Below are 20805 nucleotides of genomic sequence, written 5' to 3'. Positions count from 1 at the left end.
CTGGTATAATTCTCCTGTCTTATCTGTTGTCTTGTGTGAATTTAATTATACTCCCTCTAATTCTCTCTAGCTCCCTCTATACCTCCCCTCCCGGTGGACCTGAGCCCTAGGACCATGCCTCAGGACTACCTGGCCTGATGAGTCCTGGCTGTCCCCAGTCCACCTGGTCGTGCTGCTACAGTTTCAACTGTTCTGCCTGCGGCTATGGAACCCTGACCTGTTCACCGGACGTGCTACCTTGTCCCGGACCTGCTGTTTTCGACTTTCTCTCTACCTCACCTGTTGTCTCGACTTCTGAATGCTCGGCTATGAAAAGCCAACTGACATTTACTCCTGAGGTACTGACCTGTTGCACCATCTACAACCCTGCTGGTCATCTATGAACATTTGAACATCTTGAAGAACAATCTGGCCTTAATGGCCATGTACTCTTATAATCTCCACCCGGCAAAGCCAGAAGAGGACTGGCCACCCCTCAGAGCCTGGTTCCTCTCTAGGTTTCTTCCTAGGTTCCTGCCTTTCTAGGGAGTTTTTCCTAACCACCGTGCTACTACATCTGCATTGCTTGTTTGGGGTTTTAGGCTGGGTTTCTGTATGGCACTTTGTGATATCTGCTGATGTAAAAAGGGCTTTATAAATACATTCATTTGATTGATTGATTGATTGATACTGTTTATAATTTTAACTTGTCTTAAAGCTTTTATGATAGGCCTAGTAGGAAGATAGGTTATTGGCCATTTGGTTTTCAACCTCATGGAGGGTCAAGGTTTTTCCGCCCAGCATGGATCATTTATTTCTTAATAAGCTTAAACCTTATTAAAGTTGTCATTCAATGCTTCTATAGGCTATTAATGTTGTTTGTTCTCTCTTATTATTAGTTCCCTGTTTACCTTTTGTTTTTAGGCTATTCAAACAACGTTTTGAGATGGAACTCCGTTAGATTCTTGGATTCATTCATTGTTTTATCAGGAGATAGCCATGCATAAAACGATGAATGTGGATAGCCCAAAGTCATTCAAAGCCTATCAAATGGAGAGAGAAGGAAATATAGCCTATGTTTTTTAAAACCACTAGACACAATATAGTTAGGAAGTGTACGTTTATAAAAAAAAAAAAAAAATGGAATAGGTTTAGGCTATAAGGCCCATGCATCCCATGCATCCGACAGTGTGAGAAGCAATATTTTCTGACTTTTGCACTGCTTTGGTGGAATTCTCCGCTCTGTCTCGACTACATTCCTCTCTTGCGTTCTGTATATAACCTATTTATTGAAATAGGCTATCGCGAATAGGAAAATTACTACACCTGCTGTGCACTGCTGACAACGTTTTTTACTGCGCGCCGCCAGTAAAGTTCAAATAGGCTAAACCGTCATGTCACATCACTATGTCGTCACCATCGACAATGGCTGTCAATCATCGTCGATAGATGATACTATCGTAATATCGGATAACTCTACTGGTAAGGCATTCCAGATTATAGATTTGCCTTCGGTGACGGGAAAAGTTTCTCAAATATGTTTTCGGGGTACTGAACGTCGCCTTCAGCGACCGGAGATCTCTGTACAGGTCTCCCGGAGCGAAGAGGCTATCCAATTGGTACCTTTTGTATAGCTCAATCGGTTGTTACGTTGTCAAGGAGGGCGGTCACGTATGTTGCGAAGCAGAGGATCACTGGTTCGAGCCCAGTATGGGGCAGTCGGACAGTGGAGGAAGCTAAGCTGTTAGCAGCACATTGACCGCCATTACACGTGCTAACATTGTGATGTCATATTCCAGAATAGCCTGTATGAGCATGCCTAGTGTGTTCCAGAAGCCGAAGCAGCGTGTGGTGGAGGGCTCTGACGGTGTGTTGGCTGTGGTTCTAGAGTATGACCATAGATTCGCCACCTATGGCCAAGAGTTCATCTTCTATGACTACAAAGAGCCCCTCACTCTCCCAGAGGACGTGGCCTCACAGAGTTTTTACATTGTCCTAGCTGACCCTACCTACCTGTTAGAGGAGTGCCTCACCAAGGTCACCCAGACTGTCAAGTACCTGGCCAAGGGCAAGGTGCTGCTCTGCACTGGTGAGCCTCACATAGCTGTGCGCATTGGCTTGTGTCCTTCTCCACACCTGAAACATTACACATTGTATTCAAACATATTGATTAATGGTTCTCTCTGCAGCTTTTTGATCTAATCCCTCCTGCTCCACCTCTCCCTCATCAGAAGCCATCATGGAGAAGCATGCAGACAAACGTATTGGTCTGAAGATATACAGCTTCCTCCCCAACCACAACCTGGCCAACGAGTTCCGCTGTTTCACCAAATACCCCTCAATACTCCTGTCCTGAGACAGTGCTCCTGCAACCCTTTGATTATAAATGTCCTTACTGGCTGGTGATGTCTGACATTCATCCATCCCACAGTTCTGACTTGACTGATGTTGTCTGTGACTGTCGCAAGGAAGGCCCATCTTGTTGGGCAATGTCCATTGCCTGTCAGACTTCCAAGGTTTCATTTTGGGGACCATGGTAAAAGACTGGGGGGCTTGTTTTTAATAGTATTTCTTATCCCTTATGACGGAATTATGAAGTGAGTAATGGTATTCATGTATGCTTGACCTCAGTGTAAATAATATCTCATATATACACAGAAAAAAAAACAGTTATAAAAACCTGTCAGATGTCATTTGCAGGGAGAGGCAGGAAACATGCTTAGATGATCATGTAATAGAATTCCATTCACCAGCAGGTGGCAGTGTGTGTCAAGAGTTATATTACTGTTCAGAAGCTGCTGCTGCTAGGTACACTGTGTTGTGTTATACAGCCAACCATACATTTTCATACAAATTATACAGCCCTTTATTCTATTGCCTTGCTGTCCATGGATAGTTTATATGTTCTTGTCGTTGGAGCTGAGCTCGCCAGCTTTTGGCTGTTCTCTCTCCAGGCTCTGGTTGCTGCTCTGCGCATCTCTATCCTTCTCCAACAGGGGAACACAGGTGCACCCCACGGCCACAGATACGTAGCTCTCTGTGTATGAGTGGCGCCCCCCGACGCAGGACCCTGTGCGTCGCAGGATGACCGATGGCATGTACACAGGGGTGCTGCGGTACTGGTTGCTCTCCTGACCAAACGGTCCTATCAGGCAGCCTTTACACAAGCAATATGCCTCGGGTATGAACCGGGGATACCTGGCGGGGTCGTGGGAGATCCTGTTGAAGGAGAAACATAGATAATTCTATTGACCCATTCATAATTACTGTGGCCCACCTGACATTTAGACCCATGTATTCCTACCTGTATGCCCAGGGTGACAGGCTGAGAAGGTTGACGGGGATCCGAGACTTTCTGTCGGGGACAGGGCGTCCCGCTGACGGGCAGGTGAGATTCTGCCGCTCCAATGGTGCAAGCTGTAGAGTGTGGTGGAACGCACTCAGGACTCCCACCGAAAGCCGCCCAAACATCTGCTCGAGGATCTCCTCCGGTAAGTCCAAACACTGTCGGCTCCGGGTAGACTTCTTGGACACCTTGGCTTTCGATGCCACATCGCATAACAGCCCCAGAAGCAAAAACACGAAAGATACTCGACCAAACATCGTTGCGCACTTCTGTTGGACACGAAATGATTCACTTTTACTGCAAATAAAAAAAAACGTATTGTCGGGCTATACAGCATCGGTTTAGAACCCCTTATATCGTGTTTAACGTCTGCGAAAACTTCAGTCTATTTTAGGGTCCTCCCATGTAATTATTGTTGCGCAGATGGAAACATTGCAGTGCGCTCTGAGTCACTCGAATGGTTGCGGAACTGCAGGTACTCATCCAGCTTTTTTCCACTCCGAAATATTTTCGGGTTAGAATGTTGAACAGATGGGCTGGCACTGACAGCTGTGATAGGAAATGTTCGGTTGATTATGACAAGAATTCATCCACCTGCGCTCGGGCAAGGTTCATACTTTCAATTTAAGATAGCTACAGTGCCTGGATACAGCCCTTAACTGCGGTATATTGGCCATATACCACAAACCCCCGAGGTGCCTTATTGCTATTATAAACTGGTTCCCAACATAATTAGAACAGTAAAAATAAATGTTTTGTCATACCCGTGGTATACAGTCTGATATACCACAGCTTTCAGCAAATCAGTATTCAGGGCTTGAACAACCCGGTTTATTATTAATATTTTCACCACCCAAACCCATGCATCCAAAATTAACAAGAGCAAAAATGTATGGTGACATTTTTTAAAATCTGAAAATAGACAAATCAGATACATATGTGTACTTCTTTGCCTCAGTCACAACACAAAAAGACTGGGAAGCCTTGGGAATTACAATAAATAGTGCTTTGCAATATAAACATCTGTATAAAGTATACATTTAAATGAGGTGCCTCTAAACTGGATTAAAACTGTATTACTGTCCTGAGGTTACCATAGAGTTAATAACAATGGATTTTCCAAGAAAGTTTCCAGGTGATAAAATGCATCCAGGCTAGCATATGGGAAAATAATCTTATCAGTTTGCGCCATAGGTTTTCCTGAATGTGTTATGGAGGCTCGAGTGAAACTCAGATTGTTTCCGTTTATTAATATAATCTGGTGGAATGTGATGTATAGATACTTTGAACTTTTGTTTAGAAAACTCAATTAATTTAGGGCGCTTTCACATATACCCTTATGATCCGGATCCGTGCTATAGTAATGGGTCCAATATCCAGGACCAGAGTACCAGGTATTGTAATGCATCAGCGCGAGTTGCGTGGAGCTTTTTTGCCCATTGTAAACAAGCTAGCTAACTAGCTCGCAAACGTCATGTAGAATGTGCGGTTTGCTAATCTCACCCTGAAACTGTTATTTTCAGGTCTTGTGAAAGCAAAAAATATTCTGTCGATTTCTTACAAATGCTCCAGGAAACTGAACCAGGATACCGCATTTCATATGTGAAAACGCCCTTACTCTCAAGGAGGAGGGGAGGGGAAAATCAGGGGAACTTTTTGTAGCTTTTTTTGTAACTTTTTGTAGCTCAGTTGATAGAGCATGGCGTTTGCAATGCCAGGGTTGTGGGTTCGATTCCCACGGGGGGCCAGTATAAAAATATATATATACATGTATTCACTAACTGTAAGTCGCTCTGGATAAGAGCGTCTGCTAAATGACTAAAAAAGGGGAACTTGAACTGGATACTCTGATAGTAGGTCGTCTCCCAACTCTTCATCGGGAAAGTCGTCATCCTCTGTGTGCTTCTTGGCTGCAGTCTTTGGTCTCTCCCTCTGAGGTCCCAGTGGATCCACATTGGAGGCATCTACACGCACACAAACACATTTAGTTACTATTGATCATCATATTCCACACATGATCACTAGCCATTTGTGGCAACTGTGTACCACACTCCCTGCAGATACTGTGGGGTGTCCACAGTGACACCCACATTAGAACTCCACGGTAAGTGAAATGTATAAACTGTCCTAGCAACACAGACTAAAAACATTGCAAGGGGAACAACACTCAAGACCAATCCCCTGAAAAGCAATGTTAGGAAAGAGAGGGTAAGTTACTTCATGAAGGTGACAGCTGTGTTAGTGCTGACAGAGAGGTAGAGTGTGTGGTCTATGGTCCACTTCCTATAGTCAGATGGATGGTATACTGCTTCTCTCTTTATAAGTCTGTCTGTTTAGTCTGGCCCTCAGTCATGCTTCTGTCTACAGGGTGTTAAGATGGATCAGGGGCCTGACGTGAAAATGATGGCAGACAGGAAAGAGTTGGAACACCATTGAAAGACAGAGGTAGAGTTGTACAATGAAAGACAAAAAAAACTACACTGCAAGTCTTCACGGTTGAAGGTGGAGGGAGTGTGTGTGTGTCTCACCTATGTCTCACTGGCTGCTGACCTCGTACAGTTCGTTGGAGCCAGGCAGCGCCCTCATCTTGGCGCTCAGCCTAGGCACTGCTGCCATGGCTGCTGTGTCCACTGTCTGAGAAAACACAGACACAGGATTAACCTGCTTGCCTACTGTTGGAACTGGCCCCTTCATTACCCTGTAACTGCATGGATCACATTTAGCAGTGATTGTTACACTCTGTTAGAGAGGGATAAACAATGAGAGGCTGTTTAATACCACATGCTTCTCTGTCTGTGTGTGTTTGAGAGAAAGGAGGAGGGAGAGGGAGGGAGAATATGTGGCAGCTCTAGGCTCAGATGATCGGTCCGTATGGCGGTCCAGAAAAGTGGGGGACAGGCAAGAGACACTCACATCTGGCAACCAGGTAGTCATGGAAACAACTCCAACCATAAAAACAGGAAGAGGAGGAGGCCCAATATTCCGTTGGCCCTCAAGATCCACAAATCCCAGCCTTCCAAAGGTCCCACTCACCAAAAAAATGCAGTGAGATTTCCAGCGGAAAAGCAACCCCTTTTTCTGCCTCAAAACGGAGAAGAAATATGTACATACCATGAGTGTCTAGCTATATATTTCCCTGTCAAAGGGTCAGCTGTCGTCTGTTGGGGCGATCAGATCTCCCTGCGCAAGAAGAGGGCAGCTTACACACTTAGATCAAAGGGCACCATTGATTTGGAAGTGTCTGTGAAATGCTTTTAAACCATGCTGGATCCCCAGTGACAGAGTCGTCATAAGTGGATGATGACTTTGCTTAAGTAAAATAACCGTAATAACAACCCCAGTTTTTAAATAACAACCACTCCAAAATATGAACGTACAAGCACCATATATTCAGAGTTAGTAGTCAAGAGGGTCAAAAGAGGGAAAACTCTTAGGTGTTTTTCTCAAATATCTGAGAGCGTTTTCAGCTCTTTTTCTCTCTTTGGAATGTGATCAGTGCAAACATTCTCTTGAGGCTGCAAGTTGCAGGAGGGAGTCATTCCTGGCATACACAGCAGCCCGCTAGAAGATTTCTGGGACGCTGTGAATTGGGAATGTAAAGCTAGACTGGAGTTCAGTCATTGAAAATGAGTATTAAAATGTTGGTGTTTCTTTTTCTAACATACTGTAAAACTTGTATTCCTTTACTCTCACCTAAACAGTTACTGTATACCTTAACACTGTCACCTGGCTTAGTGTATTTGACAAACGACAAAAAAAGTATGTAGTTAGATTACTTTCATGAGTAACGGAGTAAAGTAACGCGCTACCTCTCAAATTGGGTAGCATTATTACCGTTACTTTGTCAAACAACGCGTGCGTTACTTTCAGAATCGTCTCTCTACCGGGCGCGTTTCCATGATCCCGATCACGACTTGTTTCCTCATTTAGTTCTCGAGGGAGCGGAGAAATGGTGTTTGGAGAAATGTCATGACAGTTGTGTCCATAGAAACGTATAGAGGGCGCACATCTGATCTTTGCCATTGATCGCTTCTGTGATAGCAAAGCCCATAGAGGTCTTAATAATAATAATAATAATAATAATAATAATAATAATAATAATAATATGCCATTTAGCAGACGCTTTTATCCAAAGCGACTTACAGTCAGACTTAACCAATCTAGTGGCAAGTGTGCCCTTTATACATCTCTATGGGTCCGTGTACGTAGTCTATACAAGAACTGGCAGCTCGAGAGAGAGATTTTGAATGAAAATATAAGAAATCTGTACAGATTACTTTTAAATTAAAAATAATTAGATCAACTTACCGCAAAATCTTTTATTTTTATTTTTTATATCTCAAAAAGTTGTGATGACACAGAGGACATTTTTTGTTGAGCAAGATCAGTGGCAGCCAAGGAAAGTTGGGGAAATAATTGGGTGACATCTTCTGGTCATAAATGTGAATTAATACCCAAGAAGACTCGAGGCTGTAATCGCTGCCAAAGCTGCTTCAACAAAGTTCTGAGTAAAGGGTCTAAATACTTATGTAAATAAGGTATTTCAGTTTTTTATTTTGGACAAATTTGCAAACATTATGGGGTAGTGTGTAGATTGATGAGGAAAATGTTTTATTTAATCAATTTTAGAATAAGGCTGTAACATAACAAAATGTGAAAAAGGTCCATGGGTCTGAATACTTTCCGAATGCACTGTATGTAGCCAAGCAAACGCATTTCACCCTTTATGTGCCAATGACAATGACGGTTTCAGAGTAATAATTGTTTTCACATGGTCAAGCCAGAATAGCAATGTGTTTAACTTTTTCTAATTAGTACAGAAAAGTGACATAGCAATTGTAACAGCTGGATTAAAAGTATTGGAAAGGGGCACATACTGCATAAACTCTACATCTACACAAAGAAGGCTTGCACCGATGGCCTTCTTAGGCGGGGTGCGGACCTTGTCAGAAGTACCCACTGTCTAAATAAATCCAGGGACAGCAGTGGGGCAAAGAGTGATTATAAAATATTAATTGAATTTAATAAGTAGGAAAGGGTTACTATCAGAAGAGAAACTCCAGGTCAGAGATGTAATGGAAATGTATGGGGTTAGGATGAGCTCCAGTGGGATTAGACAGATAAACATCATGTCATACTGAAAGTCTGAAACAGCTCTTTTTCTATTACTATCTAATGTCTATTCGTACCAATGACCTTCTTAGGCGGGGTGCGGACAGGGTTCAGGGTGCCCACTTTCAAGACAGCAGTGAAGAGAAAATATATAATTGGTAAACTTAATTTTTGTGAGGGATTACTATCCAAATATAACTAATCAGGGTTGGAGATGTGTGTAGACATATGGAGGTTTTCAGGTTCCTGTTGCAGCCGGGTCAATCACCACTGCTGGCGCTGCCCTCTCTCCGGGCCCCTCTAGCACTGCCCTCCCTTGGCGACTAAACCCGCTAGTGTAGAGAGAGTGATGTCTCTGTTCAAATCCACCATCAACCAATACAACAACACAGACACTCTCTGATTTATCCAACTGTTTGTTGGTTTCTATAGTGAAAACAAAGAGACTTGCAGAGAGCAAAAACAGCCACAGACACTGGAGTTGATCATGTCAGCAAAACCTGGGCCAGTTAACAACAGAGCAGGAATGAGAGATTAGCTCCTTAGAAGGACAATTCTGATCCAAGAACATCTCAGTGCTGATTTAGGAGCAGATGGTTCTGATTCAGTGAGATGTCCGTATTCTCTGTCTGTTTTCCATAGGAAAGACACAGTGAAGCCAAAGTCTCCAGTGGCCTCAAATGGTGGTGTCACTGTCAGTAGCCTTAGGCAAGAGTGTAGTTAATCCAGTAAGTCTTCATATTCTCCACCTTCTTCAGTATGGTGGCGTAGTCCTGGACCTATTTCAGCCCCATGTCTGTGCACAGCCTCACCAGGAAATGCAGGCCTGGAGGGGACATGGGAAAAACATTTACATTTACATTTTAGTCATTTAGCAGACGCTCTTATCCAGAGCGACTTACAGTTAGTGAATACACACATATATATATATATATATATATATATATATATATATATATATATATATATATATATATTTTTTTATACTGGCCCCCTGTGGGAATCAAACCCACAACCCTGGCGTTGCAAACGCCATGCTCTATCAACTGAGCTACATCCCTGCCGGCCATTCCCTCCCCTACCCTGGACGACGCTGGGCCAATTGTGCGCCGCCCATGAGTCTCCTGGTCGCGGCCGGCTGCGACAGAGCCTGGATTCGAACCAGGATCTCTAGTGGCACAGTTAGCACTGCGATGCAGTGCCTTAGACCACTGCGCCACTCAGGAGATACAAAAAACAACCAGCCATAGAGATGTCAGCATCAATACATTATTTTTTATAAACCATTACATTAGAGAAGTAATGCTGAGAGGACAAGAAAGGATTGGGTGGATAACATTCAACGTTTTCCGGGAATTTCCGATGGATGTCTTTGTAAGTCTCCAGGGCTTTCTGGTAGTTTCCAGAGGATGAAGGAACAAGGAGCAGCAGTGTTCAGGTCATTGCACATAGAATTATTTATATCTCGGTAAAGGTGATGACAAATTCATTCAGACAATAAAATCAATGTATTAACATAATAACTAATTTGAGGTGGATGATACCCTCACCACTTCTCCTGTAGCAGCTGGCCACCATAAGCTGCCACTTCACTTGAGTTGGCATGAAACCACTTGACAAGTTATCAATATTGCAGGGGCATGATACAACATTACCTTGTCACCAGGCTATTGAGCAGAAATGCCAGAATAGAGGCACAACAAACAAAGCATATCACTTGTTACATTATGATGTACAAACTCAAGACACACACACATCAATATTATAGTGAGATGAGGACTAGAGACTTACTGGATTAGTGTGGCTCTCTCAAAGTACTGGATGGCCTTCTCACAGAACTGAGTGTCAATGTAGTAGGCCCCCAGCCACTCAATAATGTCCATGTTGGAGGGGAAATATCTGAAGGACTGAACAAGAACAAAGACCATGGAGACAGTTCAGATTAGTGGGATCTGTGGGTGTCACACTGATCAGCTACATCAGCCACTCTATGGCCTGGTGGGAGTCCTCCAACATCTCAAAGCTGAGCTGCAGTCAAGGATCACATACACGCAAAACATGTAGCCCTCTATATATTGTAATCACGCTCTTAAGTTGTAGAAAAGCGCTCCTTAAAGAACATTGAGCTTTGCCTAAAAACAAAGACCCAGTATTCTGTGAGGATCCAGATTGGCTAGCTGCCTCATCACCTGGGCGCTGTTCCTCAGGATGGCTTGGAGCTTCAGGAAACAGTCTAGAGACTCCTCCAGACGCCCCAGACGCTTATAGGTCAGACCTGAGGAAAAATGACATCCTGTGAGAAAAGTTCAAGGAAGTATGCTAATGATGATTGAACATAGGAGTATTACCCTAATATGACTATATAATATTGATAATCAGAATGAGAGGGTCTTACCAAGAAGTAGAGGAAGGAGAGCTTAGTGGCTGCAGCACTCTTCACTCTGCTATCTTTCTTCTCAAATGTCTTCAGAGTCTCCACAGCCTGTAGAAGGAACCCAATCACTTAGTATCACTATAACATTTACACGCTCATATAGTATACAAACACACACCTCACAACATCTGACAAGGACATTACACATACAAACACACACCTCACAACATCTGACAAGGATATTACACATACAAACACACACCTCACAACATCTGACAAGGGCATTACACATACAAACAAATGAGTATAACACATACCTCGAGCTTAAGAGCCATGCAGATGGAGAAAAGGAAAACAAACAAAATGGAGGGAGTGAAGAGGAGAAAGATGTGGTGAAACAGCTGAAGGGAGAAACTGATACATAGACAGACGTTACAGTGTACACACAGACAGGATGGAGTGAAAAATAAATACAATTTCCTTCATATGGTACAAGGGAAGACTGTTCAGAGTCGGTGACACACTCACACCAACCTGGTTGAAGTCCCTCTATCTCAGGTAGGTGATGGCTTTGGTGATCTCTAGGTCGTTGGCCAGTTCTATGTACTGGGAACTCTTCACCATGTCCACACACCTACAGAAACAACCACACAGAGTATTACCATTACTGTACCAAGGGGACTCCAGCCCACATTTACCCTGTATTGCCCTCTAGTGTTGAGGTTAGGAAAAACACCAGTCAAATCCAGCAGCGATGGTCGGGGAGATGAGCTTGGCTGATGTCATGATTAATTTCTCAGCCAGGGCTTTCCTGCATTCAAAACAACAGATTCCAGTAGCCAGAAACAATGAGTGAAACATTTCATACAGATGAACAGTGATGTTTTGTATAATGTATGAATAAGACAGTTACCGTTCTCTCTCCATCTGGTGAAACTTGTCGTTCTTGATGGCTTCAATCACCAGGTTGGCATGGGTGTCATCCTGAAAACAAAACTAACGTGGATGACTTGGGAAGCATAACATGCAGTAAATGCTACTACAATAAAGCCTAGAACTTTCCATGTGCTGAAGCGTGCACACTGGACTCATGGTGTAGTGTACACTTCACTGTGCTGACTATGTTCAGTTTGAGAATAGAAGTGCTCACGTTGGGTGGGATGTACTTGTCCTCCTCGTCGATCCCTAGAAGACACAGATGAGCTTCTGAAAAGCCTTCTTCATCCTCTCTCTGTCTCTGATGGCATAGTAACACAGGATCAAGTTAAACGCCTGTCTTAATATTGGGGCTCTCGCTCATGGCGTCAGAGTACTGGCCCATGCGGATGATGACCACACTGATGTTCTGCATGATCTTGATCCTCATCTCCTTGTGGGAGTTGGAGATCTGGTGCGAATGGTGCGAAAGCCCACCATTCGATCCCATGGAATCTGCTTTTCGTCAGTATAGCCACACATCCCCTGTGCGGTTTCATGCTTGGGAATCGTGAGACAGTTCAATATGTCCTCGTGAATACCACCCCCCGACATCTAGCGAACAAAAGTCAATGCGTCTCGGCCCTCACAGTTAACGTCCATTTAGAGAGCATAAGGTGGGAGTTTTTGAGTCGTTCAGTCAGTTTCCTCTTGATTGCTAGCTATAGCATCAATTCTTAGTTTCAGTGTTATCTGACAAAGTTATTGATGTGAGTTTCTGTGCCTCTGCCTCCCCACACCATATCAATTGCCGCCGGTAATATCAAAGTCCCTGCAATGTGGTTTCATAGCATACTGGGTTTAGCCATTCACCGTGGGAATTAATCAAGTCCAACTTCAAGTATGGCCTTTTCCCACGATCTAAGGGCGCTCTCTGGTTGAATTTTTACTTTTAGATTTTAATAATTTTCATTTAGATTTTTAAGGTTAACCACATTACAATGATTTTGAGAGACAAATACGATATTATAATATATCTATTTTTTAAAAACCAGGATTTGGTAAATTCTCCCTCAACCCCATTTTCATATCACCCAAACTGGGGTCGCGACCACTAGCTGATCTCGGGACTGTAATAACAATGGTAGAAATAGCAATGTTAAAGGTAAAGCATCACACATCCCTAAGTCTGCGAAGTCTCTGGTCATTCTGTTCAGATAAGAGGCAGGGGTAGACTGACCACCTGTAGGTCTCCACAGCCGTGCGCCAGGTAGCTCTCCTCTATCAGGTCGTTCACCTTCTTCTCCAGGACCTTCACCTTCTTATCCGGCCTGAAAACAACATGGCCAATATACCTAAATCATCCTAACCTTCATCATCCTACAGAATCACAGGAGAAATCCTGAGAATCGCATATTGAAATGAGGGTCAGCAGCAGAGACAGAAACAAACACTTATGTATCTTCACTTTTGCCCTCCAACGGAGCAGCTGGTCCTTTGGACTGACCCAGTGGGTCAAATGTAGAACTTGAAAATATAAGAAACTGGTTTTGTTATCACGTTCTATACTTGTGGTCTCCAATAAACTAGTAAATGAGACCAACACACAGCCCTCAGTCTCCCTCCCTGGTAAACTCCCCTCTGGTCATGGCTGAAGAGTAGCCTGCTGCTCTGACTGCAGTCATAGGCCTAGCTGCTCCATCCTGTCACACAACACGACACCCACAGTCGAGCACACACATCAGATTTCCATGACACTAAGCATAATCTTTGTCCACATAATACTGAGTCAGAATCCAATTGATGTCGGAAACCCAGAACTTAAATTGTGCGTAATTGCGTCAAATGCCTCAGTTCTGCGGGGAGATGTGTTCGAAATATATACTTGAACGAGGAGCGGAAGCAGGATGGTAGCTCTACTCCGCTCTCTTTGCAAGTTAGAGGCAAGTCTATGGGCAAAATGTCCCCTCCCCTTCTGAAACTTTAAAGATGCAAACACCTGTGAAATCGTGATTTGTCCACTTCTGGGCACTGGAACAAAGTTCCTCGTTAGTTGTCTTATCCCACAGTCTGTTGACTGACGCAACGATACCAGTGTTACATGCGTCTGTTCACGAGATATTAGAATCCACCCACTAGAAACAGACGTCAATTCAACATCTATTCCACGTTGGTTCAACGTCATTGAACTGATGTATAAACAATGTTGATTCAACCAGTGTGTGCCCAGTGGGCAGTAGGAAAACTAGAGGAACTGAATAGTGATGCTCTCACCTGTACTGCTCCAGTCATGGGTCTGCCCATAGATGAGTCCATTTGCATCCTTGACTGCAAGTCACAGCATTAAAGACAGATTTACAAATTAGAAGGCGGATTTATGAGGTCTTGAAAAGATAAAACCCCATCAACTCATTACAGGTATTTTCTCTAAAAACATTTTTAAAAACATGGCTTTATATGTTCAGGTGTTTGTCTATAACCTTTTCACAACCCTTAGCTAACATTTCACCTCACATCACCTCACTTGCTGCCAAGTATACCATGACTCAAGCTCTCACCTTCAGAAGCCTGCGCTCACTGCCAAACCTGCTCTTGAAATATCAAAACATGCTCAAATGCAATACAATACACTATATCTTCTAAATTGACATTGGTTCTATGTGCCTTAATTTCATTAATCTGTGAACAATTTGTTTGCATCCCATACTTTGAATCACAGAAACAAAATTTCATCTCAGACCGACTTTATAGCCTACCCATCATTGAAACATTGATTTACAATCAACATGTTGCAACAAGTAAACCAAATCTTATACAATCCATACTTACTCCAAAAGAGGTTCCCAAAGCCCGTCCTCCAATGTCAATGCCAGGAAACTGGGCAGTCATCTTAGAAAATAAACACAAATAATGTAGAACTCGATTCAGTTTTTATTGTCTTAGCACATTGCTTTAATTATGCCATATCTTGACTAACTGTATATGACACTGTTATAACACTCACGAGCTTGCCTGACTGCTTACTGAAAACCAGCATCATTTTCATGCTCCTGTTAAACACAAGATATGAACTCAACAATACTATAATTAATAACAAATTCAGTATGAAACAAGAGTGAAGATGAGGCAGTACTCTAATTCAAAAGAAGACACGAGGCTAGCTAAAACTACCTCTGAATCAAATGTTTGAGTGTATCCGTTGTTGCCCGAGTACAGGTCATCTTCTTCGTCACCAGCAAGATGCACATGCTCCATCTCCTCTGCGAATCTGTCAGGCCCAGGTGAAAGAGGGAAACAACATACGTTTTAGATTTGATGCATTGCATCAAAGAACACTGACTGACTGACAGACAGTAGCTATAAAGAATCAGAATGGCATTTTCTCACGAGGCAAACTACAATGGTAAACCTAGCTACTCGGGCAGTTCATCAGATTAACCAGCTGGCCGGCTAGCTAGCTCATTAGCTAGCTCATTGAATAAGTTAAAATACGAATGGATACTAACTACTTACGGTCAAGACTTCTATGAAATGGAAAAGGCTTCTAGATACTTTCTTCGCTAACTAGATAAAACAATATATATTGAAAGGAGAGAACAATATATTGATTGCAAATAGCATATTCTTGGAGGAGCTGGAATTTTGTTGTCATTTCTAGTAAACCGAGGCTTTCTGAACGGTTCATTACTCAGAGCTTCATTATCTGATCATAATGCATATTAGTGACATCTGCTGGTCAGCAATAAATAGTAGCATGTAATTATCAGATAGAGGTGTTGTTTCTCTGTTGTTTTCATTATAACACCGTGTCGCTGCGGTAAATCATTGGTTTAGCAGCCTATTCTGTAATCAGTGGGAATACCAGGTTCGCATCATGCTTCCCTTTTTTGCCTTCAAGTTTACTATTTTTCTAAAACTGAATCTATGGCATTATTTAGGATGCTTACGACAGAAGCTTATAATAAATAAAACAATGCGCAATGCAATTGGATAAGAGCACCCAATTCCCTTAATAGGGTACAATAGAGTACCACAGTATGAGTCATAATACCCATAAAACCTAGCGGTCAAACAGGGAAATGGTTCCAAACAGGGACATTTTTTCCTCATAGGGGATTTTAGAAACACTTAAAAAAAGGCCTGTGTTCCGTGTAGGCTTACCCTAGCGTGACGTTTTGATAACCGTGCTAATTTCTCTGGGACAAGGTGACTTTTATCAATATATTCGCCTGTATTTACCCCCCAAAAATGAAATGCTAATTAGCAACAGAGAAGACCTCAGCAAGACTTCAAATTCCTGCAGGAAGCTCTTGCACATCATCTCTAGCCGACACTGTCAGCTACCGTTCACCAGCGCGATCAGATACCTGTGTCCAATCCATGAACTTCTTACCTCCCCTTACTATGTCTTAGCTAGGCACTGACTACACTTTAGCTAGCTAGTTAGCAGAGCAGTAGATCAAAAAATAATGTTGTTTTACTTAGCCTAGATAATTGTTTGTACAGTATGTCGACTTTGGTGTCTATTTCAGTCCTTATCACATTTTTAAAGGAAAGAGCATTATTAAAAGGGGAGAAGACCACTATAAATCTGGCCATGTGGAGAAGTGCACCTATAGTGAGGGGCAACTTACAGGTTTTCCCAGGGCCAGCATTACATTTACATTTTAGTCATTTAGCAGACGCTCTTATCCAGAGCGACTTACAGGAGCAATTAGGGTTAAGTGCCTTGCTCAAGGGCACATTTACGTCATTTAGCAGACGCTCTTATCCAGAGCGACTTACAAATTGGTGCATTCACCATGAGGGATAAAGTTTATCCTGTGTTGGTGAGTGTAGCTGTTAAGTTAAGTTTGAGCATCTTAGCAATAAAATGTGTTCTATACAGCTGTCAACATTCTACAAGGATAAAGAGCCACTTAATCAATTATTTAATCATTAACCAGATTACCCTGGATACCAGACTTCGATGAGTGATAACTTAGTTCTAGAATGTCATTTACATTTACATTTTAGTCATTTAGCAGACGCTCTTATCCAGAGCGACTTACAGTTAAGTGAGTGCATACATTTTTCATACTTGATGAGAATGAATCTAAAAATCTATTGACATTCAGAATGGACTTTGTTTAGACATCCAGTCTGTATTGTAGTTTCATGACCAGAGACAGATCTTCAAAGGCACAGTATTTATTTATTCGGAGCGGTGCATGCATTCACACGGTCTTGATTTATAGGATCCTTCCCACTATATATTTGATGTCCAGTGATAAAATCCCAAGTTATCAATTAAAAGTTTATGGAAAAACTGCACTTGTCCTAATGTGAAAATTACAGTTTATTATATATTCTACAGCTGTAATGTCATCAATCAAATCAAACTTGATTTATATAGCACATTTCTTACAACTAATGCATTTCAAGGTGTTCAAAGTCATGCATTGAAAGGCATGTGGCACTTAACGTCCTTCCTCTTGGGAGGTCTCTGTAGGTGACCAGGGGATTCTCTCTACCACATGCAAATGCCTCCGTGGAGCTCATAAGTGTAGCCATGCAGCCTATTTTGGCAGTTCACAATATCGGCCATACAGATGTGGAATGTGAGTGGAGGAAGCCAGCAGTTCCCAACGATGTGCGGTCAGTGGAGGACCTGTACTGGCCGAAGACTACAACCCTTTGTCCCGAGAGCCCACAGAGGAGGATCTTCAGTGGCTACGGAACCGTCCCCGGGGCAAGTTCAGTGGAATGGCATGTCTCCTTGAACCTGAGCTAGAACAACCACTACCCTCCCTGTCAGTATCAGACATTGTTAAAAAAAAGGCACCTGGGGCATGCAGGCATCCTGGCTGGCATGGCACCAACCCCAACTGGCACACCATGAGGAGAGGGAGGTTGACGGTCAGCAATTATGAAGAAGTGGTCAGGGCCAAGCGCGTTACTGAGTCCCTGCTAAAAAGGGTCCTCAGATCACAGTCGTTGGATGGGGTGTTGTCTGTAAAGTGGGGCACAGAAAACGAAGCGCCAGCTCAAAAACCCAACATTAGCATGAATTTTGTGAACAAGAAGTACAACATTACAAATATTTTCAGAGATGTGAGATAATTAACTTGTTCTCTGTAATATCATATAGTTTAAGAATCATCACATTATGTACTTTCACAAGTTTGAACGTACAAATGATTAGGATCGTAAGAAAATCCATACGTAAATTGTTAGGATCGTAACAAAAATCATGCGTAAAACATGAAACGCAAACGTTAAATTAGATCTGTAAACGAACAAACCCTATGTTACGACTATGAATGAACATTTACACATTCAATTCTTACTTTATGTCTCCCTTTACTCGGTTACAGATCTTTTTTATACGTACAAACTTTTGGCAGTAATGTGGCATCTGCAAAGGACATGAACCGAACGTAGCTAGTCAGTAGATTATGTAGTATAGGCTTGGGCCTTCAGCAAATGACTTGTGTGAGAATGATTAAGACACAGAAGAGCCTTGAGCTGCAAAATAGAAAGTCAATATGATTAAGGCTAGGCCTATTCCACTATCTAAATATGCCATGCTGTTGTGTGTTATTTAATGGCCATATAATTGCATCATTTATTTGTATAGCTGTGTGGGGCTACTATGGTGATCATGTAACCTAATCAATCACACTTTTTCCAGTATTTGGGAGCACGGACTGTAGGCCTTACATTAGGCATTTTGACTGTTGTATTAGTGAATTCCACTCTGCATGTAGGCTTGTTATAGCCATTTGCGTTGCACAACCCCATCACGCAGGGGCTATATCCATATCAATAAATGAGACAAAACAAAATATTGATTAAGTCTTGGCTATAACCTGTCCTGAGCGAAATAGCCAAGGGGTCCCAAATGGTCAAGACTATCTATAGCCTATTCTTATTGCCAGATCTGTTTTCCCTATCAGCCACTGCCTGTGCTTCTTCAACTATTTTGTTTAACATTTATTTAGAGGCTAAATTTAGAGGCCTGTGAGCTAGGGTCTCTTTTTAAAGGGAGCCCAATAATAAAAACAGTTATAAAACACAAATAGAGTTCTACAATTATTCCGCAAGACACCAGTACCTAAAATGATAGCCTAAATTGCAATGCCTACAAGTTGAAGGCCTATTTTTTATTTGGATAGGCCTAAATTATACATTGAATTATTAAAGTTATAGGCTAAAGAACTTTGGAGAATTGAGATAATTTTGAATACACACATGGATTTCAATAAACAAATGGATAAGATTGTTCTATTCTCTTTGATTTAGTTCCTATTGCAACTCAGATAAATGACTGAATGGATGGCATACTGACTGACTGAACTGAATGAAGGATTAATTAAATATTCAAATATGTTGGAATGACGAGTTGCACGCATCATGCATGCTCTGCACTTTATTTGGCTAGTAGGCAAATAGGTCTACATTAGGGTATAATGACTCTATGGCTGCATGCCTCCAGAAGGGCATCTTCTGAGGCTGAGGGGTGCTTTTTTCCAAAGGCGCATGGTGCTGTGGTGCTGCATGGAGATCACAAGCTCTTCAACTGGGCAGCAGTGTCGCAATGAAGGGAATAGCCTATACAGAGACTACCTAAAACCACTGCAACAGAGTTATTGTAAAGTGTGGGAATAAGTTTATGCCAGACTTCGCCTACGTTTAACCTCACCCTTGTTCATTTCAAAGTCCATATGTTCATGACCCGATTCATATAAATCATGTACAATTATTTTTAATTCATATGAACCCCCCCCCCTACAGAATATGCTTAGGCAAAATGTTTAATGATTAAATAAATATCAAAATATTCTATAAAAAAAATATTTTGAGTGGCAAAGACTCCAGTGGTCATACATGCTGTAGAGATACACCTAGCGGACTGAAACGTCACTGTTTTAGGCATAATACAGCTAGTGCTATCTAGACTTGCAGTGGCAAACTCAACTGAGGAGTAATAGAGAATGGAAACCTTTAACTTGAAAACGTTTTTTTTTATACTGTGTTATGCTTGTTCGCATAGCACTCCTCAGAGGCCGTTTGGTGTACGTTTTTTGTTGTTGGTGAGATGAAACTGCCAAAACTCTGAAAGGTATTATTGTACGTCAGAATTGCAACACAAGATTTGTTCAAGCCTAAAATGTTAGTCCGTAATTGTAACATGGTGTTTGTATGTTCACAGATGAAATTTCACGTTTACGTTTAATGTTTCTTACCATCCAAACAATTTACGAATGGATTTTCTTACGATCCTAACCGATACATACGTTCAACCTATTGGCAGGTATCTCGCTCCATATTCTGGACTCATTACCTGACTTTGAGAAGCCTGAGATTAGTTTAGCAACCGCTTTACGCAACATGACAACGTGAACGCGATTGGTCGACAATCTTCTGGGTGGGGCGTTATACATTCCTCCATTCATTGTTCAATGGGATTCCCATCTCCTCCTTTCTCTGATATCTCTGGAGTTATACCCCACCTATGTCTACAATTTATCTTCTTAAAATGTTATTTTAAACATAACCTTAACCCTTACCACACTGCTAGCCTTATACCTAACCCTAACCTTAAATTAAGACCAAAAAGCACATTTTGGTTTTCATGAATTTTTACGATATAGTCAGTGTGGAAACCATTTCTCTTTTATTTTTTCCAATGTTATCAGCTTAGAATGTAAAAAGTATGACCAAGAGCATTACCACATGTTTAATAAAGTAATGCAAATCGGTAAATCGATTAATTTTGTTCGCTCTTTTTTATTTAAAACATTTTAGGGCACCGTACAATCACGTGAGTAGCAGGGGCGTTGCAGGATTTGCATGCAGACTTTTTGGGAAAGTCAGTGAGAATTTACAATATTGCAATAACTTACTTCTAAGCAAACCTGCAAAATGAGTTCCTCTGATGGGATGACCATTACAGTTATTGGCAGGTGAGCAGAAACCTCACATTTTGCGAGCTTTATCTGTATAACCAATCTTGCTCCAGTAACTAGGCTAGCTAACTTACCTAGTAGCAGCTATTTTACAGGATCTAGCTCTATAGCTCATTGACCTAGCTACG

At 42.0% G+C, this 20805-nt stretch overlaps 4 protein-coding genes and 1 long non-coding RNA gene across 7 annotated transcripts in view; 2 read left to right on the top strand and 3 right to left on the bottom strand.

The window, feature by feature from the left end:
• Window positions 1–1010: 1010 nt before the first annotated feature.
• On the top strand, window positions 1011–2419 carry LOC121571698 (EEF1A lysine methyltransferase 1-like). The gene is made up of 2 exons (XM_041883323.1): window positions 1011–2068; window positions 2211–2419. Exons 1-2 carry the CDS (start codon window positions 1765–1767, stop codon window positions 2333–2335), a joined length of 429 nt encoding a protein of 142 aa, XP_041739257.1. The 5' UTR covers window positions 1011–1764; the 3' UTR covers window positions 2336–2419.
• A 274-nt stretch (window positions 2420–2693) lies between these two features.
• LOC121571697 (interleukin-17D) lies at window positions 2694–3837 on the bottom strand. Its single transcript, XM_041883321.2, has 2 exons — window positions 3284–3837; window positions 2694–3198 (listed from the first exon to the last, which is right to left on the bottom strand). The coding sequence occupies exons 1-2, from the start codon at window positions 3580–3582 to the stop codon at window positions 2877–2879; spliced, it is 621 nt and encodes a 206-aa protein (XP_041739255.1). The 5' UTR covers window positions 3583–3837; the 3' UTR covers window positions 2694–2876.
• A 1239-nt stretch (window positions 3838–5076) lies between these two features.
• Window positions 5077–7283, bottom strand: LOC123481115. Its single transcript, XR_006657613.1, has 3 exons — window positions 7160–7283; window positions 5854–5959; window positions 5077–5289 (listed from the first exon to the last, which is right to left on the bottom strand). It is a non-coding gene; the product is annotated as an uncharacterized LOC123481115 (long non-coding RNA).
• Window positions 7284–7967: 684 nt separating this feature from the next.
• Window positions 7968–15389, bottom strand: LOC121571696 (intraflagellar transport protein 88 homolog). 2 transcript variants are annotated; one of them, XM_045209202.1, is made up of 14 exons: window positions 15240–15389; window positions 14898–14994; window positions 14731–14776; window positions 14556–14615; window positions 14001–14054; window positions 11962–12048; window positions 11725–11795; window positions 11548–11622; window positions 11346–11445; window positions 11129–11134; window positions 10833–10919; window positions 10627–10712; window positions 10229–10344; window positions 7968–9263 (listed from the first exon to the last, which is right to left on the bottom strand). In XM_045209202.1, the coding sequence occupies exons 2-9, from the start codon at window positions 14972–14974 to the stop codon at window positions 11361–11363; spliced, it is 555 nt and encodes a 184-aa protein (XP_045065137.1). In that variant the 5' UTR covers window positions 14975–14994; window positions 15240–15389; the 3' UTR covers window positions 7968–9263; window positions 10229–10344; window positions 10627–10712; window positions 10833–10919; window positions 11129–11134; window positions 11346–11360. The 2 variants fall into 2 exon arrangements, with proteins under 2 accessions (XP_045065137.1, XP_045065136.1); XM_045209201.1 differs by lacking the exon at window positions 11129–11134.
• A 5149-nt stretch (window positions 15390–20538) lies between these two features.
• Window positions 20539–20805, top strand: part of LOC121571699 (lambda-crystallin) — a 36826-nt gene continuing 36559 nt past the window's right edge. Inside the window, exon 1 of one of the 2 annotated variants that reach the window (XM_041883325.2) lies at window positions 20539–20674. In XM_041883325.2, coding sequence (XP_041739259.1) covers window positions 20634–20674 — 41 coding nt within the window. In that variant the 5' untranslated portion in view covers window positions 20539–20633. The remainder of the gene's footprint in view (window positions 20675–20805) is intronic. The other variant, XM_041883324.2, reaches the window with a different exon arrangement.

This window comes from Coregonus clupeaformis, chromosome 29, assembly GCF_020615455.1.
Source record: "Coregonus clupeaformis isolate EN_2021a chromosome 29, ASM2061545v1, whole genome shotgun sequence".
NCBI lineage: Eukaryota > Metazoa > Chordata > Actinopteri > Salmoniformes > Salmonidae > Coregonus > Coregonus clupeaformis.
Note: the sequence above shows the minus strand (reverse complement) of the source record. Positions and strands in the feature narration are given on the sequence as shown.

Bases quoted from the DNA above. Each gene is read 5' to 3' on its own strand.
- LOC121571698 (XM_041883323.1), top strand. From the start codon at position 1,765: ATGTCATATTCCAGAATAGCCTGTATGAGCATGCCTAGTGTGTTCCAG. The intron at 2,069-2,210 runs GTGAGCCTCACA...CTCCCTCATCAG, and splicing joins CAAGGTGCTGCTCTGCACTG to AAGCCATCATGGAGAAGCAT.
- LOC121571697 (XM_041883321.2), bottom strand. From the start codon at position 3,582: ATGTTTGGTCGAGTATCTTTCGTGTTTTTGCTTCTGGGGCTGTTATGC. The intron at 3,199-3,283 runs GTAGGAATACAT...CTCCTTCAACAG, and splicing joins CTGTCACCCTGGGCATACAG to GATCTCCCACGACCCCGCCA.
- LOC121571696 (XM_045209202.1), bottom strand. From the start codon at position 14,974: ATGTGCATCTTGCTGGTGACGAAGAAGATGACCTGTACTCGGGCAACA. The intron at 14,777-14,897 runs GTAGTTTTAGCT...TGTGTTTAACAG, and splicing joins CTCAAACATTTGATTCAGAG to GAGCATGAAAATGATGCTGG. The intron at 11,446-11,547 runs GTGTTTTTCCTA...TTGTTTCTGTAG, and splicing joins ATCGCTGCTGGATTTGACTG to GTGTGTGGACATGGTGAAGA.